Below are 25926 nucleotides of genomic sequence, written 5' to 3'. Positions count from 1 at the left end.
AGCGGTTTTTAACACGAAACGATATTTTCCCTGCTTACTCCAGGCTGCTTACGTGCCCCAGACCCTAATTCTCGTGACGTACGTAGAACTTGAACCGAGGTTCTATAACTGACAAGTAGCTTAACGGCTTTACTGATTGATAATGCTCGGGAATTTAAGCACCCGTTATCAGACCATGATTGATCAACAAACCTAGATATTCTAGACCAGATTAGGAGAGTATTTCCCATGGTTCTCCCCAGTTCTACATTAATTCCCAGTGTTGTGGCGGTGGTAGGTGCAAAAGTCCGCAAGAACCCGCCACTCTTGCGTGATCGCCCCTTAGCGCGCGAGTCATGCGGCAACGGCTTAATATCAACCTCCACTTCCTCCACGATCGTCAGAACCCATACCACGACCTTTGAACAAATTCGTCTCACATACGTAAGCTTGGAAGAATGCATCTTAAGTATTTAAGAAAAGCAGCGGTGAGATTAATGTCTCTTAGGGTGAAAACCAACCAGTTGTCGATGACAAATGTTGCCATCGACGTCAGTAAGATTGCGTGATCTGAACCCTTACCCGGACTCCAGAATCTCTGGGGGAAACAGCAAGGCTTGGCCTGAAGGAATAATTCTCAGCAATCACTGGCGAATCCTGAGGAACCGGTGGAATTCATACTGGACAATTATTCATTCCGTTCCCCGCCGTTCCGTGTTTTAGGGTAATCCACCCTGTCGATGGCGCGATCTCCGTCAAGTCCGGCCTGATCACGCAAGATCTTCAAGACGCATTCTGGGGTTGACTCATCCACAATGGAATTCAGTCGAGCTGTTCTCACGCCATCGCTCCTATTTATGGGTCGTCCATCGATATAAAGAGCCCTGGCCCTCCACCCGAACTTTTGTACCATTCTTCCTACCATTCGTCATCTCAAAGTTCCTGGTTCGAGCTCTATCTGATCAACTGTGGATCGATCATAAACCTTCGCCATGGCTCCTTCTTTGGTAGACCCTATCTTCTCTTCGACAACTCCAAACCTGGGGAAGGTCGTTGTACCTTCCAAAGGCATCATTGCCGGAGATAACAAGTTTGGCTACGTCCCTGGACGCACCATTGTTGAGAACCACGACAACTATCCCCATGAGGACTTCCTGCCTTCTTTCCCCAACGTTCACTGGGATCCGATTGAGGAACACACATATGAAGACCGTGGTCTCAAGGGAGACCCCAAGTTCCGCAACCTGCTGAAGGATGCCACCGCTGTTTTCGACTACAACCCGAAGATTGGAACAGAAGTTCATGGCGTCGACTTGGCCACCCTCACAGATGCACAGAAGGACGACTTAGCTCGTCTGATCGCCTACCGGGGTGTTGTCTTTTTCCGATCTCAGAAGAACTTCGATATTCAAGCCCAACGGGGCCTCGGACAACACTTTGGCAAGCTCCACAAGGTACGCTGATTTCAAGAAATGCATAGATTTTATGATCATTGACTGACAATAACTAGCATGCAACTACATCTGTGCCTCGCGTAGGAGGGCTCGAAGACGTTCATGTTGTTTACACTGGCGATAACTCGGGTGACAACCGTGCCCTGTTCAGTCCCAGCTTCTTGTGGCATTCAGATGTTACATATGAGATTCAACCACCGTCTTACACTACACTGAAGCTTCTCGCGGGTCCACCCAGCGGTGGCGGTGGTGACACCCTCTGGTCATCTCAATACGCCGCCTATGACGTTCTCTCCCCATTTATGCAGACCTACCTAAAGAGTCTATCAGCCCTGCACTCCGCGAACATGCAAGCCAGTGACTCAAAGGCCCTCGGCCGACCAGTCCGCAGGGACCCTATCACCACAGTACACCCTCTCATCCGAACAAACCCAGTCACCGGCTGGAATGCCCTATTCTTCAACCCCGGTTTCGTGACCAAGATCATCGGTATCCCCAAGGCCGAGAGCGATGCCATCTTGAAATACCTCACCGATGTGGTCGCCACCACACAAGAAATGCACGCCCGTTTCCAGTGGAACAAAGATGACGTTGCTCTCTGGGACAACCGCACAACCGTAAGTTTCTCCTGCAACTTATTCAATTGAGATTTGTATCAATTACTAATTGAACCCCAGACTCACTCTGCCTCATACGGCTTCACTCCCCACCGACGACACGCAGTTCGCGTTGCAAGCCACGCCGAGCGCCCTGTCCTAGAAGCTTCCGGTAAATCTCAGGAAGATGAGCTGAACGCTTTGTATGGACTGCCGGCAGTCAACAAAGATGGATCACGACAGTCTAACTACAATGACTGAATAAAGCGTAGACCTCATCACATCCACTTAGCGTTCCTTTCAGCAAAATTAGCGAAAATTTATTCCCATCATCTTTCTTCATTTTATTTCTTTTGTGTAAAGTTTATCTGAGATAGAGACTATGGTAATCGCACCAGTGACAGCCCACTAGTAAGTTGAAGTTGTCCTACCTCATCATGGAGACTCCAGACTTCAAGGTCCAAGGCTGTGAATTCGTACTTCCACTGGCAGGTGTGGCCTGAAGGATTACTACCACTGTGATCTAACTCGAAGGTGGCAAAATGATCTCACTTCTATTTTTGCCTCAACGCTCGACCAAGCCACCTGGGCATACAATAATGGTTCTAAACCAGAGCACGTGGCTCCGCACTTAAATCGGCGCATTCAAGTTCAATCTACCACGAATCCAGCAGAGATACTATTATACACCTGTCTATCTGCGCATACTACAATTCGAAACTTGAAACCAATTCATCTCACTATAAAAATGTCCTCCTCAGAAACCCCCGAAATCTGCCAACTCCTCCACTACGCCCGTCTACACGGCCTCGCAAGCAAAACCGAATCATCCCTGGGACCCACAGTCGGCGATAACTACCGAGAAAACTACGCGACGTTTCTCAATGCTCTGAATGTGCAGAGACTTGACATCTCAATTGCGGCGAAGGATCTCCTGGCTTCTGTGTTGAAAGAAGAGATGGTCGATACTCGGGTGGAATGGGAGAATATACTTCCTCCGGCGCCTGTTATTGGAGGTCAAAGCGATATAGTACTGTTCGTTACGGAGAAGGAAGAAGGTGAACACACTGCAAATAAAGTATGTTTCTTGACACGGGATAGCAGCTTCGTCTACCTACCTAGGCAGGTACTGGCAACTAACTCATTCCAGCAGAAAGTGTCTCGGACCTAGTCAAAATGCCAGTACTGGTGCAACGCGTGGGAGTGGAGCAAGTCCGGGGAAACCAAATGTTGGAGCAATCTGTTCCAGAGCAGAATTTGTGTACCGGAGCAGTGAATACAATATCATGGGATCGAGACGAATTTGATCGGTTACTTGTAGAACTTGGAGCGTAGTGCCTGAGAGGAGATTCTTCTGAATTACTCAACCGCCACCCTGGCGTATAACACGGGGCGAATGCGAGTTGTGATTTGTTTTAATAGTACAGTGGACAAAGACATGCAAGACCCAGGGCCAACCCAGCGCTTCAAAAACTCATTATGCAAAGGAACCCGAGGACGAGGTGATGCGCATCACTCCGCCTAGGTGTATTGGTGATTTCAGAAAAGTTTTCTTGGTTTTTTTGTTCTTGTTATTGAGATCGTTGAGAATGGTCGAGCTCGTGACTTCGCTTCGATATTATACACGTCGAATGCCATTCAGTCATCTACCTGGCAATTTCACAGCCGTGTAGATGGGAAGGGCCAACAACAGGGTTTGGGGGGAAGGCGACATGAAACGAGAAACAATGCTGATTGTTCAATCCATTTATTCGTTGATCTTGGCCAGGATCCTGTGAAAGGCATTAGTGAGATTCCAAGATGATAGACTGGGATAGGTGCAACGTACTCGGAGTCCCGGAAAAGGGTGTACTCGTCCTCGCCAACCTTGATGGGGCTGCCACCGAACTGATGAGAAAGGCACGTTAGCATTGAGTCGATAAACTCATAGGAGGTAAGTGTCCTCGAGGCGATGTGTTGCATCACTGATGCGATGCGGAAGGACACGGAGATGAGAAGGGCGCAACGTACCTGAGGAATCAGAACCTTGTCACCGGAAGTGACACCCATGGGAAGGCGCTTGCCATCCTTGTCGAAGGCACCGGGGCCGACGGCGAGAACCTTGGCCTCGTTCTGCTCCTTGACACTGCTCTCAGGGAGGAAGATACCGGAGGCGGTCTTGGCCTCGGGCTTGATGCGCTGAACCAGGACGCGGTCCAGGAGGGGGGCGAGGGCCTTGATGTTACGGAGGACAGACTAATGGACATAATGTCAGTATCTTTGAGATGCGCAAAGGCGGGTGCCGCGTGTTGGATCGGAGGTAGGGAAAAAAATGCGGAGGGCCGTCAACCCCCAAATCAGAAGCAGGCGAGTGAGATTGGCAATGTGGTTGATGATGCGATAGACATGAGCAGACGAGCTGCCTCGGGTTGTAGACATACCATTGTGATGAGGGATGGAGTCTTAAGGCCAAGAAGTGATGTGCGTGGGATGGGGAGAGGGAAGAGAGAAGCCGTCCGGGGGAATCCAGACTTGAGAAATTTCCAGAATGCCAAGCCGCGCGAGCTCTCCCGAGGACCAACCCGATTACCCCGATTAACCGGCTTCACTCAACATGACTACAAGCTACAAGTACAGCTTTATCACGCTAATAACCTCTAGTTCTTCCACCGGTTCTACTACTTTCGAGGTCAATTGATTTAGATGTTCAAATAACACCACAGTTGGCACATTGATTTCCGCCATTCTACAGCTACAGCTACAACTCCGTTCTTCCGAGCCGAAAGCTCAAACACAAATACCCCGGCTATCACTGGCTCGAAACTAAGCTTCATAAATTTCCCGTGAAATAATGGTTTAAACGCCAGAGCACCAAATTTCCTCATCCGAAAGAAACCTACAAGACTATTATAGGAACTGCAAGCCCGACCTTAAAAACTACCATCTCCTCCCACGGCCGCGGCCTCCGCCTCCATAGTTCCCACGCTGCTCGTAGCCTCCGTATCCCATCTGTCCCTGCCCCTGTCCCTGTGCCTGTCCCTGTCCAAACCCGGGTCCTTGTCCCTGGCCGCCAAACCCGGATTGCGGTTGTTGACCACCGCCACCGGGTTGTCCTCCCATCATCGCTTGCGCATGTTGCATAAACGCCATGGGGTCCATACTCGAAGGGTCTATGCCCTGGGCCATCATGGCCTGTAGCATACCCTGCATCATGTCGGGGTTCATATCCGGCATACCGGGCATGCCAGGCATAGCCTGTGGGGGGGTTGGCCGCTGGAGCTGGTCCCGGAGGCGCCCCGGGCATCGGGGGCATGCCCATTCCTAGGAAGGATTGCATGTCGTCCATCTGCCTCTTCTGATCCTCAACCTCCTTCCGCGTCCCTTGTTGTTTCAGACAATAGCTGACCCAAGTGAATTCATCGAAACCGTAGTTGAAGAAGTCCGAAATATCGGAGCCAGGACGGCGCCAGGGCTTGTCGTCTGTTGGAAAGTCGACATCCATGTCGGTGGCCATGATTGGCTTCCCTGTTGTCGGGTGCACTGGGTTCCCGTTCACATCAATTGTAGAGGTGTGGATTCCTGGATACGCAGAGCCAGGCTTCTGAGGCGCGGTAGGTTTCGTGGCTGCCGCTGCGGCCGGCGCGGTTGCAGGAGTCGAGGCATCTAGACGGGGTGTCGCAGAAGGAGTGCCGGATTTCGAGACGACAGATGAGTCGGCTGAGGAAGGCCGTTGTGGCTCTTGTCGTAAGCTTGCATGACGCGGATGGGAGCTTGAAAAGGTTAGATAACAGGACGTGTCGCACCCGCAGGGAGGTCAGCTTACGCTTCTTGAGGAGGCGCGTCAGCAGGTGCCTCTGTGATAATATTGAAATCGTCCTGTGGAAAGTCAGCATATGCCGCAGAGATAGTAGAATTAATCACGAACGTCGTCCGATTCAAGCTCGACCTCTTCCTCTTCCATCTCGTCGCTCTCCTGCGGTTGGCCTGCGGCAGCATCGGGGCCGTCATTCGCGATCTGGGTGGTCGACACCGAGTCGACAGGGTCGTAAAAGTCGTCTTCTTCTTCGTCCATGGCTAATTGTGTCCAGTATCGAGAAATGACAGCCAAAAAGTGTAGCTAAAGGATCAAGAGGCTCCCGCAAGTGAGCGCATGCGCGAGAGAGTTTGGACTGTTTGCACCGCCTTTGGTCGGCGTTGGGAGGAGACAAGAGTGAGACTTGGAGAGTTACAATTCCACAAAGCAAGTTAGTCCATTATCTCACAAAGGAACTTGAATCCTAATCAAATCATTATGTTTCTTCTACCTTTTATCATGTACAACCTCCATAGTGCAAACATATTTGGTTCGAATTTTGCCTCTAATACGCAGCATCAAGATAACCTCTGACCCAGGATGGCATTCAAAGTATCAATTGCACTTCTACTGAAGCCAAATAAGAAATATTCTTTTTAATAGGCACAATTGACATTCAGAATACCAGAGATGATCATAATTCCGGTCTCACCTCTCAATATATGTAGGTCCGCTATGTTCATACATCCCAAAACGGTGAGATCACGTGCTCACCAGCAAAGACGTCAGAGGCGAGACTATAACATACCCTTTAAACCTGCGATAATTCTGTCACCTAAAGTACCATTCAGCCGAAGCTGATCCAGTGTTCGATATGGCATCCGAACAGGACAGCCAGGCTTCCACACCCCGGTCCTTCGCGGGCCAGAGCGCCTCCGCGGAGGAGATGCTCAAGTCGCAAACCGTTGGTCTCGTGCACCTGTCCGACTTTCGCAAGCGACGCGCAGAGGTCCTGGAGCAAAAGGAGCGCGAAGCGCATGATAAGTCGCTAGGGCGATTGGCATCCGGTAATTCAAGAAGTGCAACTCCTTCCACAGGCGACGTGACTGACGGGTAAGTTTTCCAAGGCGCCTTATTCTCGTCTCGTCTCCCCGCATAAACTGATCACAGCATCATGTCGCAGATCCTCGACACCAAAGAGTGACGCTCCGCCCAAGAAGAAGAAAAAGAAGGCTCTCGCTAAGAGCAAACTCTCATTTGGCGACGATCACGAGGATACAGGGGAGGAATCGGCCGTCGCCACGCCGCGCGACTCCAGTATCTCCCGATCCGGCTCGAAAACACCAAACGATGAAGGCACACCCTCCTCTTCGATCCGTATGAAAGCGAACCCCAATGCTCGAGCTCCCCCCCCAAGGCAATGACTAAAGCATCTATCGAGGCCGAGGCGGCGACACGCGATGCTCTGCGTAAGGAATTCCTGGTGATGCAAGAGGCAGTCAAGAACACCGAGATCCTGATTCCATTTGTGCTCTTTGACGGAACAAGCGTCCCGGCTGGATCGGTGAAAATCAAAAAAGGAGATCCGATCTGGCTGTTTTTGGACAGGTGTCGCAAAGTTGGTGCTGAACTGGGTGGCCGTACTGCCAGCGGTGCGGCCAAGGCTCGCCGAGAATGGGCGCGTGTCAGTGTTGATGACCTGATGTTGGTCAAAGGCGATGTCATTGTTCCTCATGTAAGTTCCACTGTCTTTATTTTGGGGGGGCATCGACTAACTATTCTCAGCACTACGAGTTCTACTACTTTATCGCAAACCGCGTACAGAGTTTCTCGAAATCTGGTGGTCTGTTGTTCGATTATTCGGATAAACCACCCCCAGCCCAATCAAATGATAAGCTTCCCGAGGGTCTGTATCATCCCAACGAAGAGAAGCTCGAAGGTTTCGACAAGGACGCTGCAGATACCAAGGTGGTTGACCGTCGGTGGTATGAAAAGAACAAGCACATCTACCCGGCCAGTCTCTGGAACGAGTATGAGCCTGGTAAGGAGTTTGAAGAGAAGATGACATCGACCCGAAGAGATGCACAAGGAAATACGTTCTTCTTCTAATGGACTTTTTTTTATACCTGGAGAATTTTCTGGTTTGCATAGGCGTTATGAGATAAATTAGATCTACTGAAATGATACCACTTGGCTCTGCACTCGAGGATCTTGACCTCGCGTGACCTCACCACCTCCCAGCACTTCAACTTCAACCTTTAACTTTACCTTCCCACACCACATTGGAACACGCACAATGGACTTTCATATGAGATGTAACTCTCTCAGGTGCCGGGCCCAGCTAAAGGAAAGAGCAGTGGTTACAACTTGCTCGTGAGTCGCTTGGCTGGTTCGTTTGGGCTTCACTGATGTCGCAGCCACATCTTCTGTCTAGGATGCGCTGGCGACCTTGGACTTGCACATCCAACAAATGGCGACCGACGTTGTCCCGCTTGCTCAACCGTCCTTTCCAACCCCGATGATGCAGTTTCGACCATTTTGAACCCCACAGAGGACTACAAGACAAGCGTTCTGAGTGGTCTTGATCCTAATACTATCATGGAGTGCGCCGGGCGTGCCTTGGGATTCTGGGCATATCAGAGCACGCAGGAAATGTATGTTACCCTTCAACAGTAGTTTGGAGATTGTAGCGACTAATTGCTTCAGATTCTACCAAGAATTTCTCGGCAAAAGCCTCACTGAGAAATACGCGGGCCTGAGCACGCAGATGGACAAAGTCATCCACAACGCCAATTCCGAGATCGCAACTCTACACGAAAAAGTCTCCGGTTTGTCTCGTTTACTTTTTCTATCCTGTTCCAGCTAACGCAATATGCAGACCTGCAAGACTCACGCGAACAGCTGGAGAAGAAGAATCAAGAACTGATCAACCTCAATCGGGAACGATCCAAGAAACTCACCCAGATAACAAACCTCTACAACATCCTGAAAGCGCGCGCAATGCGAACTCAGCTGCAAAACGCCGCCTCGGACACGGTCACTCAGACCATCAACACATTCACATCTCGAACCGAACCTGCTGAGCAAACAGCTCACGCCAATAACCATACCTATCCAAAGGTTCGAACCACCAGTGGGAGTGGGCCAAAGACGCCGGTCTTTCCAATGAGTCCTGAAGGAGTCGAACAACTTCATCGGTACCAACGAAGTGGTACAGGCAGCTCCAAACAAGCGGGTAATAAGAGATCTGGCGGGAAAGCTATGGCGGCCCCGACAGGTCGATTGAACTGGAAGTCGCCCGGGGGTGAGTATTCGCGATTTCCTAACTGGGGAGGGTTTGAGTTGACGTTTTTGTTTAGTCCCACCTTCCATGAACCCACAGCACCGTACTCGTCTGCCGCAGACAACTCGGCAGTCAACTATCATGTCCAACCTCCCATCTGGTGAAGCTATGCTTGCGCGATTCGGAAACTGATTGTTTGGTATTGTTTAATTTGACTCCGATAGTTTCGGATGGTAGTCTCTGCGCTCCAAGTAGTCCAGCATATTATTGATTATGGGGAGGGTATGGCTTGACGGCCAGACTGTGGCCGATGTATTGCGGGAGCTTCGATACTATTATACTAGTACAATCGTATATACCTATTCTTTCCTGTCGGTGCCAATGATTGATTATATACTAGTACCCACTCCAGGGTACTACTGATACTCACCTGAGGCTGTCGAGGTATCTCACTTGGAATTTTTGATTAGTTCCAAGTTTTGTCAATTTCTCAAGCGCTGCAGCTGCGGCGATATATAACAGCGTGAGCCAATTTTGAACAAATTCCAATTTGACTTGAACCAATACGAACAACACTACAGCATTCGCATACCTAGGTATACAAGGCCCAATTCAAGCTATTCCAGTGGACTTCGAGTCCCCAGATTGCAGTGCATCGATCGTGATTGTGAGCAAGTCCAAACAAGCCAGGTACCCAGGCGCGTAACCGCTGTAATTTATCCCGCCAGCCGCCAGCATACTTCATACCGGACCTGGAACCAGCCAGCGATTTATTACTACAAGTTTCTCTCTCAAACCTTGGAATCCATCTGTGCAAAGCAATCCAAACCAAAACACCGCTCACATATCCTACTCCATCAACAACAATTCACACCCCTGCTCTACTACCAACCCTATCCGGAAAAGCCTCCCCTCGTCCGGCCCGCCGCTCGGTTCAGCGGAAGTACACCCGCACCACAACCCGCAACCCTCGGTCCAAGACACCATCCAGTCCACAACCACGAACACACGACCCCCAGCCCCCTCCAGCACGGTCCCTACCTTATCTCTTGATCCGTTCCTGGCGATCGCATCGCGGGAGCTAAATCGATTTCCTGGGATCCGGGGTGCAGGATCCATTCTAGCTGGAGCTTGTGTGGAGTTGTTTCTGTATACTATACATACATCGGTATTTTTGGTATTGTATTTTATTTTTTGAGGCTCGCAATATGCGATGCACTTTTAGTCGCCAGTTGCTCAAGGGAAATTTGCTTTGGTTTAAGAGTAACACATAACAGTGGATGTCAAATTCTTATGTACGGAGTAGTAGGATATTGATTGTCTTTTATTTCGTCTTCTCTACTGTATGCAAATCCATCTACTGGTCGCTACTACGCTACTACGCTACATTTTATCTACACTCTACACTTGAAAAATCCTCGTATCATCTTGATAAATTATTCGGGACATCACGATCTAAATCTCCCGGGTGAAACATAAAAGGAAATCTAATCATGTACGTCGGCACCAAGCATCCGGTCTTTTCGTCCGGGCGAGAAGAAACGCCATACCCTCGATTAGAGGGGGAGAGAGGGCCAGGGACCCCTCAGCTTCTTGCGAGGGGACCCCGCCACAAAGTTCATATCATGCCATGCATTATACCACAAACCCATGCAACGATGGAGACGCTGCAGAAACAAGAAAACAAGGGACAAAACACCAGTGTGGGGGAGGAACAAGTCTTTTTTGTGCGTGTCACATTTAAGCACCGAACTCCTTGATGTCGGTCTTCTTGCCCTGCAGAGCCAGCGGCACGATACCGCTGACGTGCATCTCAGGGCCGTACACGTGCATGTCCAGACCCAGCTCGATACCGGCGGACTTGATGTTCTTCAGACCCTCCTGGTAGTTGGGGCCAGCGCGGCGGACCCAGATCTGGACCTTGTGCTCGACCAGGACAGGGGCGACATCGCGGATGGCGCGGATGACACCCTTGAAGGTGGAGGCAACGTTGGTGAAGTTGGCAATACCACCACCAATGAAGAGGACCTTGCCCTCGGGGTGCTGGGGAGCACGCAGCATCAGGTCCAGAACGGTCTTAGCGTAGGAGTAGGTCTGGCCCTCGGAGGGAGCACCGGAGTACTCGCCGTAGTTAGCCAGCTCGGAGACGAAACCAGCAGAGGCAATGGCATCGGCGTAGACGACGGAAGCACCACCACCGGCAACCAGGGTCCAGACACGGCCGCTGGAGTTCAGGACGGTCAGCTTCAGGGAAGCACCGGTCTTGGCGTCCATGTCGGAGATGAACTTCTCCTCCTTGCTCATCTCACGACCGAAAGGAGCAGGGAAGTCAATTGGCGGACCAGCGTCAATGTTGACCTTGCCATCGGCAGAGGGAATGGAGGGGAGGCCCAGGGCGGCGGGGCTGCGGGCAATAGCCCACTTGGTGCCGCACTCGAACTCGGCAGTCTGGTCAAGCTTGGCAGCCAGGTCCAGGAAGAAGACATCAGCGGAGGTGGCATCGGCGTTGGGGATGACAACCAGGGGGTTGATCTCGAGGTAGGTGAACTGGCAGTCGACGTAGACGGCGTACAGGCGGACAATGAAGTCGACCAGGACGTTGTGGAGACCCTGGGGAACCTTGCTCAGGAGGCCAGAGGCAATCTCCTCGTTGGAGGGGAACTTCTTCAGGTCGACGGGAATCAGGAGCTTCTCAGCCTTGGCGTCAACATCACCGACATCAACACCACCCTCGTGGTAGAAGAGGATCCAATCACCCTGTTTTTTTGTTCGAGTTAGTTTTTGGACTCAATTGGGGCAATTGGAGGGATGAGATATCCCCCCCATTGAAGCTATAATCACGTACCTCACGGACGGAGTTGATGCAGACGTAGGACTCAGTTTCTTGAGCGTGGGGAACCATGGGCTCAACGAGGAAGTTACGGAGAACACCAACGACGTGCTCAACCTGGACATCCTTGCCAGCGCGGGCCTCAACCCACTCACGAGCCTCAGCCCAGGTCTTGTTCAGGGCAAGCAGACCGCTCTTACCACGGCGCTTGATCAATTGATCGGGCTTCGCGACGAACTTGGCGCCGGGGGTAAGCAGCCATGGGTAGTTGACCTCAGCCTGGTCAAGGACATCCTTGGGGGCCTTATCCTCGGGGAAGTGAAGGGCGGCCAGACGAGGAGGAGGGTTGTGTGTGGAGGAGCGAGGGAGAGGAGAGGGCTTGATAACGGGGGCACGAGTGAGGTGGTAGTTGAGGATGGCCTTGCCGTCGGCCTCGAAGATTGACTTGGCGGACATGATGTGAGTGTGTGATGGGAGGTTGTTTTGGGAGAAAAGTGGAAGGGAGAGAAGGAGGAGGGGAGGTTATTTTTTGGGGATGGGAAGCGGGACTGAGAGTACGTCGGGGAAAAGTTGTGCTGGAGAGTACAGCGTACAATTGAGGGAAGTACGGTTGAGAACAAAAAAAGGTGGAAGGTGGGGTGGGGTGTTGGGGCAGCAGTCGGTGTACGGAGTATACTTTGTACAGTGTGTACAGTGTAGTGTACAGGGGACAGGGGACAGGGGACAGTGTATACTTAGTGTACTCCGTAGTTAGAGTACACAGGTTACTCGGTAGAGCTGATCATGCCCCCCACTTGTTTTGCCCCTCGTCCAGTTTGTTGGGTTCACCGCCGAATTGACTTTTGTACACTCCGAACTGGATACAGAGTACCTATAGATCTAGGATATAGACAATGAAAGAGATTTAATTATATACATACTATGTATAATAAACGATACTGACTATACTCAGTATAATATAGTTTAAACTATATTATACTATATTATATATATACATACCTAGGTACATAGTATATACAGTGTATACAATACCATATACTGTACTGTATGGTACAGTGGGGCGGTATAAACGCTACCCGTACTTTGGGGACCGCAACTGTTGAGCTGCTTAGCCCCAGGGAGGAGCTGTACACCGTACTTGCGAGTATTCATCCCGCGCTTTTTTCTTGTCTTCTCTCCTTTCCCCTTCCCCCTCCTCCTTTCTCCATCAATTCATCTTTCAGCGGGTGTTTAACACATAGGTATGTTCTCCATTCTCACACCTTTCAATCCAATTCAACTTTCTTGTCCTCGCCGCATTCTTCAACCCCTCCAACCCACACATCCCACCAACCGCTATTCTACCATCGTGTGAACATCAAATTTTGACTGGGAACAACCATACTAGATTCACAATGCCTGCCACTTCACTGTCCGCCGGCGGCGCTAACGCCAACGACAACATCACACGCTTCGAGCCTCCCAGCCGTGCCCTCTCTCCCCTCAACCACGCCCTCTTCCACAACAAGACACGATGCTTCGTATAGTGAGTGATTCCTCTCAAATGACCGGTCACACCCGGTCTACTCCATTCAACAGACTCCTAATCCTAACAATCACCCAGTGGCATGCAACCCCGAGCCGTGCAGGGCATGCTCGACTTTGACTTCATCTGCAAGCGCACCACCCCCTCCGTGGCCGGTATCATCTACACCTTCGGCGGTCAATTCGTCAGCAAGATGTACTGGGGTACCAGCGAGACCCTCCTCCCCGTCTACCAGGACGTTGAGAAGGCCATGGCCAAGCACCCCGACGTTGACACTGTTGTCAACTTCGCCTCTTCCCGTTCCGTCTACTCCTCCACCATGGAGTTGATGAACTGCCCCCCAGATCCGCTCCATTGCCATCATTGCCGAGGGTGTCCCCGAGCGTCGTGCTCGTGAGATCCTGGTTGCTGCCAAGGAGAAGGGTATCACCATCATTGGCCCTGCCACCGTTGGTGGTATCAAGCCTGGTTCCTACAAGATCGGTAACACTGGTGGTATGATGGACAACATTGTCGCCTCCAAGCTGTACCGCAAGGGTTCCGTCGGCTACGTCTCCAAGTCCGGTGGTATGTCCAACGAGCTGAACAACATCATCTCCCAGAACACCGACGGTGTCTACGAGGGTGTTGCCATCGGTGGTGACCGTTACCCCGGTACCACCTTCATCGACCACCTGATCCGTTACCAGGCCGAGCCTGAGTGTAAGATCCTCGTCCTCCTCGGTGAGGTCGGTGGTGTCGAGGAGTACCGTGTCATTGAGGCTGTCAAGAACGGCACCATCACCAAGCCCATTGTTGCTTGGGCTATCGGTACTTGCGCCAGCCTGTTCAAGACCGAGGTTCAGTTCGGCCACGCCGGTGCCTCTGCCAATTCCGAGCTTGAGACTGCCGTCCACAAGAACAAGGCCATGCGTGAGGCCGGCATCCACGTCCCCGAGACCTTCGAGGACCTCCCCCAGACCCTGAAGGCCGTCTACGACGCTGAGCTCCAGAAGGGCAACATCAACCCCGCCCCCGAGCCCGTTGTTCCCAAGATCCCCATTGACTACTCTTGGGCCCAGGAGCTGGGCCTTGTCCGCAAGCCCGCTGCCTTCATCTCTACCATTTCCGACGACCGTGGCCAGGAGCTGCTGTATGCCGGTATGCCCATCTCTGATGTCTTCCGTGAGGACATTGGTATCGGTGGTGTCATGTCCCTGCTGTGGTTCCGTCGCCGTCTCCCCAAGTACGCCAGCAAGTTCCTGGAGATGGTTCTCATGCTCACTGCCGACCACGGTCCCGCCGTGTCCGGTGCCATGAACACCATCATCACCACCCGTGCCGGCAAGGACCTGATCTCCGCTCTGGTCTCCGGTCTCCTGACCATTGGTTCCCGCTTCGGTGGTGCGCTGGACGGCGCCGCTGAGGAGTTCACCAAGGCCTTCGACAAGGGTCTCAGCCCCCGTGACTTCGTCGACACCATGCGTAAGGAGAACAAGCTCATCCCCGGTATTGGCCACAAGGTCAAGTCCCGCAACAACCCCGATCTGCGTGTCGAGCTCGTCAAGGAGTTCGCCAAGAAGCACTTCCCCAGCACCAAGCTGCTCGACTACGCCATTGCCGTCGAGACTGTCACCACCTCCAAGAAGGACAACCTGATTCTGAACGTCGACGGTTGCGTTGCTGTCTGCTTCATTGATATGATTAAGAACTGCGGTGCTTTCACCCCCGAGGAGTCTGAGGACTACCTGAAGATGGGTGTCCTGAACGGTCTCTTCGTTCTCGGCCGTTCCATCGGTCTGATTGCCCACTACCTCGACCAGAAGCGCCTGCGCACCGGTCTGTACCGCCACCCCTGGGACGACATCACCTACCTGCTCCCCACCCTGGAGAAGGGTGGTAACGAGGGCCGTGTTGAGGTCAGCATTTGATTTTCTTGCACATGACATGATTTGCAGCGCCGTCCGCCGGTGGCATTTAGTCCGTCTGAAAAGGACGGTGGAGTTTGGTTGATCCCTTGTGTTTTGTTTCTCAGCAGTTTTGTATCCATGTACTGCGCTACCCAGCATGACCGGGTTAACGGTGGGCGATGCCAGAGCGCTCGTCCATGGAAAAAACGGTGCAACGCCCGACTACGGATCTTGATTTAATTTGTTTAGATGACTAGACCTCTTTGGGGACCTAATGAACGTACCCATTGCATGATGACATTATATTCCCAGTTTATTGAGTATTTTCACTTTCAGATCGTAAAATTTCCTAGCTTAGTACCTACCTATGCTGGCTTCAAGGTCATATCATTGGTTACTGAGATCCATGGATAGCACTGGTACATACTCAGTGACCTACCTAGCGGTGAGAAAGTAAAATTATGGTTTCCTATTGTAGCTCGTGATAATATATACCTATACAGCATCTTTTCTAAAGAGGTAGGATAGGATGTTCAGATAGCGAAAGGGGGTGTCTACTTAGTAGCTCCCAAATATTGTCATTGCATGGGAAGGTCAGGTCGGTGCTGCATCCTAGTGGTAAGGACGAGGCCGGGGCGGATGATTCTTATCGGCTTATCAGCGCCCGCAACTTCACCTCCAATTTTGCTCCGCAGCCTTAACACACCCACCTTCAAACAAGACTACACAATACACAATGGTCCGCCTTAAAAACCGATATCTCCTCCTCGACATTCTCTACCCGGACCCAAAAACATGGCCGACTACAACCCAATCCACGAAGAACAACCCGCAATCCGCGCAACTGGCCATCCACTCCCCAACCTCCGACGCGTTGACGCCAGGCCTTCTCGCCAAAATGGTGCGCGAGGAAGTAGCTGAATTATATGGGGATTGGGGCGTTGGAAAGCTTGGCGGCGCATCTGCCACCGGACTTAACGGTGTGTTCTTAGTTCCTAGCTTTTGCAGCTCGGGGTGCTTGCATATGCACTCATCACTCGTCGAAAAAGCTTTCATATATTGACAAAGGCTGATTTGTCTACAGTGAAATATCTCTCCCCAGCAACCTCGACCGCAATTCTTCGCTGCCCACGATCATCATTCCGAATTGTTTGGTCTGCACTGACATACATGTCCCACGTGCCAGAACCTGGTTCCGCGGCACAAAAAAGGCCCAATGGAGGCCGTGAACGGCCGTGTGTATTCCGCGTGCTGAGGGTCTCGGGTACAATGAAGAAGGCAGAGGAAGAAGCCATTCGTCGCGCCAGAAGGGAGATTGTGCGCATTCGAGGCGTGGAAGAGAAGGGTGTTTTGGGAGATTTGATATCCGGCGCTGAGGATGTGAAGGGTAAAGTTGAACGCACTGTGCCTCTTACCAAGGATATTATGGATGAGAGCGAGGACGAGGATATGGATGATGATTGAGCAGGGTTGCTCTACTTTTGATTGTATATTAATGATACCCCACCTGAAATGCATATTGTACAATGAGTAGTATGTGGATGATCCAGACCCAGTTCCACTGGCAGGTCGCGGCCAAAAAAAACTACGATAACCATTTCGTATATCATGAGGGCGTCTTTCGTCGCACCTTGATCCCGCTATCCGGCAACGGACCCTTCCAATCCGCCATATCCTCATCGTCATCGTCATCCCCATTCAAGGCCTGGTCCTGGGCCATAGCCTCCTCATTGGCCGCTTCGTGCATACGAGCCACCTCTTCCAGCTCCTCCTTCTCCAACTCATCATATTCATCCTTATTATCCAACCACCGCTCCTGGACATCCCTGACATCCGTAACCCCCATACCCTCCCGCACAGCAACCTGCCATACGGTATCATTCGCGCCCTCGGCCGAACCAAACGCATACCCTGAGGCGCGATCAATAGACCTGAGCAAACTCATCATACTCTTCTTATCCTCGACGGCCAGCGTCTCGAACGCGACGAGTCCGAATTCCTCAACTAAATCCATGATGGCTGTATTGAGGGCGCCGAATTTGCTATGCGGAAGACGCGAGGATTCGGATTCCAGGTGCGGGAGGAGGAAATTGAGGTCTTGCACCTCGGTGTAGTAGTCTAGATTGAAAGGGAGGTCGGGGTAGTTCGATAGGTTGTCGATTTTTGTGAGGACGTTTAGGTGTGGAAGATCGAGTTGGAGCATTGCGCGGAGGGAGAGGAGGAGCGCGGATATATACATTGACGGTAAAGTGAGGGCGTAGCTGTCGACAAGATGAATGACGATCAACTGAGTAGGACTGTGTTAGTGGTATCGCATCTTTGACAGGGTGAATGAATCATGTCGAACGAACCCGATACCCTAGCTTCTGGATTTGGAAGAAGATATTCCGCAATGAGTCATGATGCGTAAAGAGCTCGACCTGGCCGGGACAGTCGAACAAAACATAATCCTCTATATACCGAGTGATCAGCCAAGACATCCCTCACAAAAGTTTCCCGGAATAGTGTGAACAAACCTCCAAGTTCCTTCAACCCCGCCTCCAACCAAGAATAATTCTCCTCCAACTCTTCAAGAGCATATAGCGTCGCCCCATTCGGTCCTAGCTTATCCTCCTCCATGATCTCTTCGAGCGTAACGAGATCGCGCACGTCCAGCGCACACGGATAAGAAGTTCTATCGTTGGCGGGGTCAAGATTCACGATGGAGCATTTGCGCCCGATCGCCCCGAGGAACTGGTGCATTCCATTGCAGTAGGTGGATTTTCCTGCGCCCGGTGGGCCGATGACCAATTGTGCGAAGGGCATTTTGGAGAATATGGGCGTCTCGCTGGTAGATTTGAGAGCTGGGAGAGCTGCGGCGCGGAGGTGAGGCGGGATGTATTTTCTGGATAAGCTTGGATGATAAAGCAGACCCACTTCCAGGTGCGAACCAATCACAACTGTAGATCTATACATTACCATCGTCACGTCAAGTTATCTCTTCTCTAACACATTTTATTCTTTATATGGTATTTTATATGCCAAAGAATCCACATAAGACACAATCATTGACTGATATGCCGGTGATTAGCGACTCGCGTCATGATTAGTAATGATGGAGGACTCGGAGTTGGCACAAGTCGCTCTTTCCAATTTTGGGCATCGGAGGTCTTGCCAACATTGGAACTTGAAGAGATAAACATGGTACCTGGGTGGAAAAGATAACTAAACAACAATTTCATGTCCCAACTTCAAGTTCAAGTTCCAATCACAAGTCTCAAGCATCTGCCATCATGCCTACTAGTAGGTATTGAATTTCAAACCACCCGAAAAGTCTCCCGCTAAACCAAAATGGCCGACCTTCGCTATACAGAAGGGGCAGATAACCCTGACCCGCCTCTCCGAAACAAATCAACAAGTGAACTTCAAGGTGGAATGAGCCTCATCTGGCACCTTGGGAAGCCCCTCATCGGAGAATTCATCAATTCAAACCTATCCGAGTGGGTGAAGAAAGCAGTACCAATCAGCTCAATCACAGCCTCACACAAATCAACAAGAAGCCAGATTATCTCCGCAAACTTCAGCATGACGATGTTGCCCCTTGAGCAACTCGATAGAGACACCACAGCAGAGCTTCTGAGAACTTTCGTTCAAGATAATAAAGCGTGGTGCAAGCAGCTTGCTGCGCAATCGATCAAGGCCAACACGGCAAAATTTATAATCAGCAAACAACTGGAAGAAGCGGAGTCCGAAAAGAAAGAAACCCCAGGAAGAGTTAGAGGGGGAAAATCAAACATCCGCAAGTCAAATTGCAAGCTTTTGTAAGGGAAGGACTAGATTTTTGCAAGAATTGGGACGGAAAGGGGAAGAGGAAGAGGAAAAATGGCAAATATTGGCCCGAGTATCGAAACTCATGCAAGTGGCACTTGGAAGTTCATTAGGCAATGTTGAAAGCAGGAATTGGAATACGGTACCAGGACTAAGTAACGTGAGCCTTTGTACATTTTTATTATCACAACCCACTTATTGGATCGGATATCTACTGCTTCCATAAGATCCTTTTGATCCCTCGGAGGTGCCATATCTGTCTCGGCAGGACAAAATCTGTTTAGCAATCGTATTGTCTCTAGTATGGCTGCCAGGGTCCCGGAGCTAGATCTATCTGTTATCCTCTAGGCTGGCGTAACTGAATTACAGCAGACGGTGAAACGATCTTTATGCAGGACGGAGTTGCGATAATGTTTTCGAGGCGCGGGTCATACAAGAGTGGATTGAAGATGTTACCGCTGGAAAAATCCCTGAGAGCCTGTGTGAAAGGATCGATAAGGCTCAGGAACTGCTAGACCATCCTCATGGCCCTATGTTATAGAATGGGCGGGCAAGCACCTCTGCCTTTTCCAGGTACCTAGGTATGCGCTTTTTACACGACTCACTTCTCATTCCCCAAAGCAGATCGGGGCAGGTTAAGTGTGCTGGAATTATCTCATCGCTTGGGACCATCTCACGAGATGCATGAGAGAAGTTACTAGCATTACGCAAATTGGTGCTTGAGAGAGCATACCTACGTACTACATACTAGTACACAATTTATGCTGCCGTCCTGTTGAATAGTATGTTCCCTCTTACGGTTGTTCACCTGGGCAGCACATTTGATGGGTGGCGAGGGAAAAGTAGTATATGATAAAAAAGGTCCACGAGCGAAAAATCACAAAATAATATAATTTGGTCAAAATATCTATTCCAGATATCAAATATAACGCCTTACCGTAATCCTTTCCATTCGCCTGTACCGTTGCCTTGTCGTCCTATTGACACAAGGCCATATCAAATCAAAATGATTTCCCAAACACGCAAATTGATGAGCCATAAATTCATTCCGAGGTCTCCAGCAAATTTGATTCTTGCATCGGTAGATTTCAAGGTAAATCAAACTTTCTGTTCGATTGTCTCGATAGGCAGTGTATTCCCCTTAGGCAAATAGGGCTCCAGTTCGCTTGGATACCAAACAGCGAAACATACCATTGCCAGAAACATAGGGAGTGCATCGAGGATGTATGTTGGCCATTCGTTTGACAGCAGGTACCCATCATTTCCAAGCCCATATTCGACAACACGGAAAATTGATCGAAGGAGAATCATGGAGCTTATAGCATACATGCTGTAAAGATGTTTCTTCCATGGCACATCACTATGCATAGTCGCAATCGTCGGATGACGATCCATACGTAGCTTGAAGACCGTCGCCGTGGTGAGAAACAAAACGAACGTGGCAATTTGCAAGATCAGACCCGCAAGAACAATATATTGTCCAGCGTTTGTCATACTACCCTGCGACATCAGGCCAGCACCCCCACCTTGGATAAAAAAGGTGAGGACATCACAGGTGACAAAAGCCTTGGTGACGAATCTGATAGGAATAGGGGAGAGGCTTTCAGCCCTGACACTCCGAATAATTCGCGCCAGAACCATATAGACAGCAGCAGCGAAGAGAGTAGGCGCGATGAGAATAAAGACGCTCTGGATGATATACGGCATCAGACGGCCAGTTTTCTCATAGGCGCTGGCCCGAGCAGCGTAGCCGATGAATTCAACTAAATCAACCCACACTTGTTCAGCATATTTTCATTTTCATGAAATAGAGATTATTACGGCAAGAACTTACACAAGCCTCCAATAGCGAATGGCAAGGTGAAGCGAACTTTTGTTCGGAATATCTTCCAGAAGTGGACAGCGGTAACAGCGAGGAAGAGGAGAATAAAAACGACAGATGCGCCTATTGATGGCACATAGTGCCACACATAGTATCCACTCTTCAACGGCTCGAGTTGGGGCATCTTCAAACAACTTGAAAGTAGTAGTATGACAACTTGGTATATAGAGACTCGGAATAGACTCTTCGACGAAACTCGGATCAATTGAGGATATAAAAGGGGGTTTTAATAAAGTTGCAATCGTGAATAAGTTTAAGTTGAAAATTACTTATACCTGAATGCAAGCTGAATGGCCCCTTTTGAAGGACGAGGATTCCAAGGGAGGCTGTACAAAATTTGCTACACCTCTATACGCGTATTCGAGATCGCATAGTAGCCACCAGTTGTGGTCCGTGCATACGCGTACAGAAGGCTTCCAAATATATATAGAGGCCACTAGCCGTACTCGGCTAGCGTTGCCGCCCGCCAAGTGGAACCGGAGCCCCTCATATGAAATCTCCATACATTACCGTGTTTTGTCGTATAATAGGTATTGCGTACCTTAACTATCGCAATTTCCGGATGTTAGCACCGATACCAGCTACCGGTCACCATGCTTGCGGTTGAATTTCTAGCATGCTCTAGAGTGGAAGAGATATCAGGCATCACTCCCCCAGTGAACTCTGAGGTGCTTTGATATAAGCTTCAAGTAGGCATATCTTCAAATCAACCCAAAGAATAAAACGAGATTGAGAATATGCGTTTTTAATTTGTAGGTTTGCTCATCTTCTTCAATTATAAGACTGATCTCACCTTGACATATAAATATCGTACTCTGGTGCCGACGTCATCTTTAAGCCTTTGAAAAACAAGGAGACAAAACTAGCAAACGTAGGATACAGGGAGAAAATCATATTGCCAAGACTAGTTTCAACCTTGGACGCCAACTTGAAAGAGATATTCCGAGGTTACCTATTCAAGTTCGAATAGCTGTGAGCAAGCGGAATACTTCCCTCAATATCTTTGTTTCGCTGCAACTCGCTGGGATACCAAACGAAGAAAACTGCCATGACAATGACCATGGGAACAGAATCAAAGATGTATAGTGTCCACTCATGCTCCAAAGGATAGCCACTATTCCCAAGGACATACTCAATGACGCGAAAGATGGAACGAATCATGATCAAGGCACTGACTGTATAAAGCATATACAATGACTTCTGCCATGGTGTTCCAGGTAGGAGACATTCGGGGGTCGGCGAGCGGCGAATTCTCTTCTCAAATATAATGGCTGTGAGCCAAAAAATAGAGAAAGATATAAGTTGTATCGCGAGTCCCCCAACAACTGCAACCTTAGCCCACGTCGTATATCCCAAGATCGAAAGCGAGGAGGAATTTCCTTGGATGACAAATGACAGAACGTCACCCCAGACAAAAGTTTTCGTCAAACGCGAGACTCTGATCACGGAAAGGTGTTCGCCCCCAACAGAACGAATTATACGACCCAAGGTCATATAAATAGAAGCAGCGAAAAGGGTGGGACTCAGGAGGATGAAGATGTTGGCGACTATGTATGGTCCCATAGTGGTCGTATTATTATGTGCCACGGCACGACCTATGTATCCAATGACCTGAACTGGTTTGTATTAGATTTCAAGAATTCTTCAGATCTTGCGACTCGCTCCCTCATTCATGTGCACTTACAAAGACCCCCTATAGTGAAAGCGATGCAAAACCATGTCCTCGTCTTGAACAACTTCCAAGAATGAAGCACAGTCAAAACAAGGAATAGGAGCATAAAGATGACTGCTGCAGGGATCGATGGAGCATAGTTCCAAAATTTGTAAGAGCGAGGAATCAACTGCATTATGAATGAAATATAGGTCCAAAGCGCCAGATATTGAAAATAGAATGGAAAAGAGAATGAATGGAAAAGAGAATGAATGGAAAAGAGAATGAATGGAAAAGAGAATGAATGGAAAATAGAATGAATGGAAAAGATAATCAATGGAAAAGATAATCAATGGAAAAGATAATCAATGGAAAAGAGAATGAATGGAAAAGAGAGTGAGAGAAAGATGAGAATTAAATCCGAAGCGACCTTCGACGTGGAAGCATATGGGGTCGGCTTTTATTTTGAAAATTCGTTATTTATCAAGCAGCACCTTCTTATACGGGCACCTAAGTAACAAAAATGTGGCGCATAACCTTAACTAGCTCCTTTGATAATTAGAACCTAGCTGAGTCCACTTAGTCCCCAAGGACCCACAAAGCAGATCTGCAATATTAATACGCGTATAGATTCCGATTTCGCAAATAACTTAAACTCGTGTTAAACCTCCAAAAGGTTGTGACAAACCCCTTCCGCACGAAATCTGATAGTGTAGAGAATTTTCGTGATAAATAACAAATGAGCGTGAATGATACGTTTGAACACATGCGAATGTAAATCTGTTGGACAAAGATTCGGCGAGAATCAACCTTATTCGAAGGAGTTCAGGTAGACTTGGGAGAAAGCTAGTATTATAGTACTATTTTGAATTGCTCTTAGAGATTCAGAAATAAATCTTTGTTGTGTTTTGTATCTGATTTAGATATACTAGTACTAATATACATAGAGAAGTAAAAGATATGAATGTGAAGGTGGAAAAGGTCGACAGAGATCTTTTCCCGGGAACTTTGCTACCGGAATCCCGGAGAAAAAGAATTATCCAATACAAGTAAAAGATGTTGCGTTTCTGGAGTCTCCTCCAATATACCCTTGGCGAAGAGGATATGGGCAAAGGTCTCTTGCTGTATTGTTGCTGCCTTTCGTAGCGTGCAAAACAGCAGGGGCATGGCCGTTCTCTACCCAGTCAACCAGCTGAGACATTGCTCCATTTGGGACTGGCCCGAGTCCACCAAAGCAGTGTCCAACACCAGGTGCTTCAAAGAAACGAGAAAAGCTGTGGGCATTGGGGTCGCCCTTCAGCAAGTTTTCGTAGTATTCAATGGTTCCGTTTGGAGGGATAACTTCATCCGCTAGTCCATGCCAAGTGATCATTTTCCCACCAGAACCCTTGAAATTAGAGAGATCTGGGTCATTGTTGCCAATCATAGATGTATAGTCGCTGATAGAAGTATGCAAGGCGTCAAAAAACTGCTTCTCAGTCATGCTGTTGGTAGCGAATGTGGGATCCTTAGCGACAAGATACTTAAAGTAGCTACCAAAGAGGTCACTTTCTGTCGCATGGCAAGTTCCGTTATTAGAACACGAAGTAGACACATAGTAACCGCTGATCTGCGCGTCCTTATTGAGTCCATGCCAGCCGTACTGCTTAGACACCAGCTTTGAACCAGACCATGCAGCTTGGATTACCTTTGCGCTGGAAGCAGTAAAGGTATGTCGGACCCCATGACAAGAATAGTTCTTCCCAACAAAATCAGAAGCCTTGATCTCACAGAGTCCCGGAGAACTGATGATGCCATCCTCCACACCATCTAGCCTGTCACAAGCCCTTGTCGCTGCCTCGGTGAAAGCGCTGATCTCACACGGTGCCGGATAAGTGCCAGTATCGTGCATGACTTGAGAAGCCCAATAGCCCGCAGGTATAAATCTCTGTAAATTTATAGCGGGGGCCACAGCAAGAATGCCATCGAATACGTCTGGGTATTTTTGCGCCATCATCAGTGCCTGCCGCCCACCACCAGAACATCCCGCAAAGTAGGAATATTTGGGGCGCTGTTTGTAGTAGGATTTCGTGATCTGTTGTCCAATAATAGCCATATCGTTTGTTGCTTTAGTCGCGTAATTATCGAGAAGGCCCCAGTTGACGTTACCCACACTACTCAGGGCCCACGAGAGATCCGTAGGAATGGTGGACGTGCCAAAACCTGTACCCAGCCCTCCATCCGTGGAGGCAGATGCAAATCCTTGAGCGACTGCGTATGTGAGGTAGATGGAGCCAAAACCTGTGCTGTATCCTCCACCACCCAGGCCTTGAAACCTGCCATTCCATCCTTTAAGTGGAAGCCAGATTTCAGTGTGGATCGTGTCATTCCAGTCAGGATGAGTGTGTGTAACTGTCACGTTGCAGAAGCTGATGTTGTATCGGCCGACGTCGTTTCTTCCAGGTCCAAGGCTAGTTGCAGAGTAGTTGTGGATTTCCTGGGCTTGTATTTGAAGGATAGAAGCCCCGACTAGTTTAGGCGTTTGAATGACGGATGGTGAGCAGCGAGATGCAGATGATAATTCAAAAAGCATCGCGCTCAGAGAGAGCAAGGTGCTGAAGAGGTTGATCATTGTACCTTGAAGAAGGAAGAGATAAATAATTCCAAAAATTTAAAGCTGGGTTCAAGCATAAAATATAAAGCAATACCACGTAACTGGAGTTCAACAAGTTTGCTCCTGCTCAAGTCACCGTGGAGACAGAATTGCCATACAATTCATTTGAAGAACAAGAGAAGCCCATTTATACGCGTATAGATAACTTCCGGAAGCCAGTATAGCCTAAAATTGTCCTAAAAAATGTTTTCTCAAATCAGTGGCTTATTATGGCTCTAGTAAGATCAGCTTATTCGAGTTCGTTGTTCGGTCATTTCTTAATTATGGACCATGTATTGTATTGTCACAACAAGAAAGTTTCCCGGGGGGTGGATCGAACTTCGGAGATCGTCCATTTCTTCCCTGAGAAATTCTTTGATTGAGTGGGGCAAAGTTAAACATTGCCTCTATACGCGTATTCCAACACTCTCCATACTGCGTAGGGTGGGACCCGGGGCTCAAAAAGTGAAATTCATGGATTCTGTGTACAGTTTCTTTCCCAAACCCATTCTTTCCTGAAAGATTTCTTCACGAAAATTGCTGCCTTGGAAGGCTACTTCATTTATGGTGCCACGGTCAATGTTAGAAAAGGAGGAATAGGTAAAATGAAACTCGAACGATCCAGA

General features: G+C 49.3%; 12 protein-coding genes across 12 annotated transcripts; 6 read left to right on the top strand and 6 right to left on the bottom strand.

Moving 5' to 3' along the window:
- Positions 1–971: 971 nt before the first annotated feature.
- N7533_006279 (TauD/TfdA dioxygenase family protein) lies at positions 972–2290 on the top strand (the record flags this gene model as incomplete). The annotated part of the gene is made up of 3 exons (XM_057102929.1): positions 972–1433; positions 1490–2050; positions 2111–2290. 3 exons carry the CDS (start codon positions 972–974, stop codon positions 2288–2290), a joined length of 1203 nt encoding a protein of 400 aa, XP_056962559.1.
- A 487-nt stretch (positions 2291–2777) lies between these two features.
- N7533_006278 (uncharacterized protein) lies at positions 2778–3200 on the top strand (the record flags this gene model as incomplete). The annotated part of the gene is made up of 2 exons (XM_057102928.1): positions 2778–3107; positions 3180–3200. The coding sequence occupies 2 exons, from the start codon at positions 2778–2780 to the stop codon at positions 3198–3200; spliced, it is 351 nt and encodes a 116-aa protein (XP_056962558.1).
- A 576-nt stretch (positions 3201–3776) lies between these two features.
- N7533_006277 (GroES family chaperonin) lies at positions 3777–4452 on the bottom strand (the record flags this gene model as incomplete). Its single annotated transcript, XM_057102927.1, has 4 exons — positions 3777–3801; positions 3858–3916; positions 4040–4264; positions 4450–4452. The coding sequence occupies 4 exons, from the start codon at positions 4450–4452 to the stop codon at positions 3777–3779; spliced, it is 312 nt and encodes a 103-aa protein (XP_056962557.1).
- Positions 4453–4945: 493 nt separating this feature from the next.
- fip1 (cleavage polyadenylation factor subunit FIP1) lies at positions 4946–6080 on the bottom strand (the record flags this gene model as incomplete). The annotated part of the gene is made up of 4 exons (XM_057102926.1): positions 4946–5168; positions 5212–5778; positions 5832–5884; positions 5934–6080. 4 exons carry the CDS (start codon positions 6078–6080, stop codon positions 4946–4948), a joined length of 990 nt encoding a protein of 329 aa, XP_056962556.1.
- A 595-nt stretch (positions 6081–6675) lies between these two features.
- On the top strand, positions 6676–9276 carry N7533_006275 (FAM50/XAP5 family protein; the record flags this gene model as incomplete). The annotated part of the gene is made up of 8 exons (XM_057102925.1): positions 6676–6914; positions 6985–7178; positions 7232–7536; positions 7587–7842; positions 8236–8455; positions 8508–8629; positions 8680–9105; positions 9161–9276. The coding sequence occupies 8 exons, from the start codon at positions 6676–6678 to the stop codon at positions 9274–9276; spliced, it is 1878 nt and encodes a 625-aa protein (XP_056962555.1).
- Positions 9277–10824: 1548 nt separating this feature from the next.
- On the bottom strand, positions 10825–12370 carry aclA (putative ATP citrate lyase subunit (Acl); the record flags this gene model as incomplete). Its single annotated transcript, XM_057102924.1, has 2 exons — positions 10825–11841; positions 11930–12370. The coding sequence occupies 2 exons, from the start codon at positions 12368–12370 to the stop codon at positions 10825–10827; spliced, it is 1458 nt and encodes a 485-aa protein (XP_056962554.1).
- Positions 12371–13308: 938 nt separating this feature from the next.
- N7533_006273 (uncharacterized protein) lies at positions 13309–15349 on the top strand (the record flags this gene model as incomplete). Its single annotated transcript, XM_057102923.1, has 3 exons — positions 13309–13439; positions 13518–13743; positions 13784–15349. 3 exons carry the CDS (start codon positions 13309–13311, stop codon positions 15347–15349), a joined length of 1923 nt encoding a protein of 640 aa, XP_056962553.1.
- Positions 15350–16064: 715 nt separating this feature from the next.
- On the top strand, positions 16065–16792 carry N7533_006272 (Rpp14/Pop5 family protein; the record flags this gene model as incomplete). Its single annotated transcript, XM_057102922.1, has 2 exons — positions 16065–16308; positions 16413–16792. 2 exons carry the CDS (start codon positions 16065–16067, stop codon positions 16790–16792), a joined length of 624 nt encoding a protein of 207 aa, XP_056962552.1.
- A 142-nt stretch (positions 16793–16934) lies between these two features.
- On the bottom strand, positions 16935–18133 carry N7533_006271 (GTPase GPN2; the record flags this gene model as incomplete). Its single annotated transcript, XM_057102921.1, has 3 exons — positions 16935–17615; positions 17680–17780; positions 17845–18133. 3 exons carry the CDS (start codon positions 18131–18133, stop codon positions 16935–16937), a joined length of 1071 nt encoding a protein of 356 aa, XP_056962551.1.
- Positions 18134–18658: 525 nt separating this feature from the next.
- On the top strand, positions 18659–19132 carry N7533_006270 (uncharacterized protein; the record flags this gene model as incomplete). The annotated part of the gene is made up of 1 exon (XM_057102920.1): positions 18659–19132. One exon carries the CDS (start codon positions 18659–18661, stop codon positions 19130–19132), a length of 474 nt encoding a protein of 157 aa, XP_056962550.1.
- A 1101-nt stretch (positions 19133–20233) lies between these two features.
- Positions 20234–22864, bottom strand: N7533_006269 (RTA1 domain-containing protein; the record flags this gene model as incomplete). The annotated part of the gene is made up of 4 exons (XM_057102919.1): positions 20234–20898; positions 21007–21141; positions 22007–22633; positions 22708–22864. The coding sequence occupies 4 exons, from the start codon at positions 22862–22864 to the stop codon at positions 20234–20236; spliced, it is 1584 nt and encodes a 527-aa protein (XP_056962549.1).
- An 840-nt stretch (positions 22865–23704) lies between these two features.
- N7533_006268 (tannase and feruloyl esterase) lies at positions 23705–25279 on the bottom strand (the record flags this gene model as incomplete). Its single annotated transcript, XM_057102918.1, has 1 exon — positions 23705–25279. The coding sequence occupies one exon, from the start codon at positions 25277–25279 to the stop codon at positions 23705–23707; it is 1575 nt and encodes a 524-aa protein (XP_056962548.1).
- Between the last annotated feature and the right edge of the window lie 647 nt (positions 25280–25926).

The sequence above is a fragment of the Penicillium manginii genome (genome assembly GCF_028828005.1).
Source record: "Penicillium manginii strain IBT 31320 chromosome Unknown utg000004l:1.0-7231830.0:1.0-7236170.0, whole genome shotgun sequence".
NCBI lineage: Eukaryota > Fungi > Ascomycota > Eurotiomycetes > Eurotiales > Aspergillaceae > Penicillium > Penicillium manginii.
The sequence above is the reverse complement of the archived record's forward strand: the minus strand, read 5'-3'. Positions and strand labels throughout refer to the sequence as shown.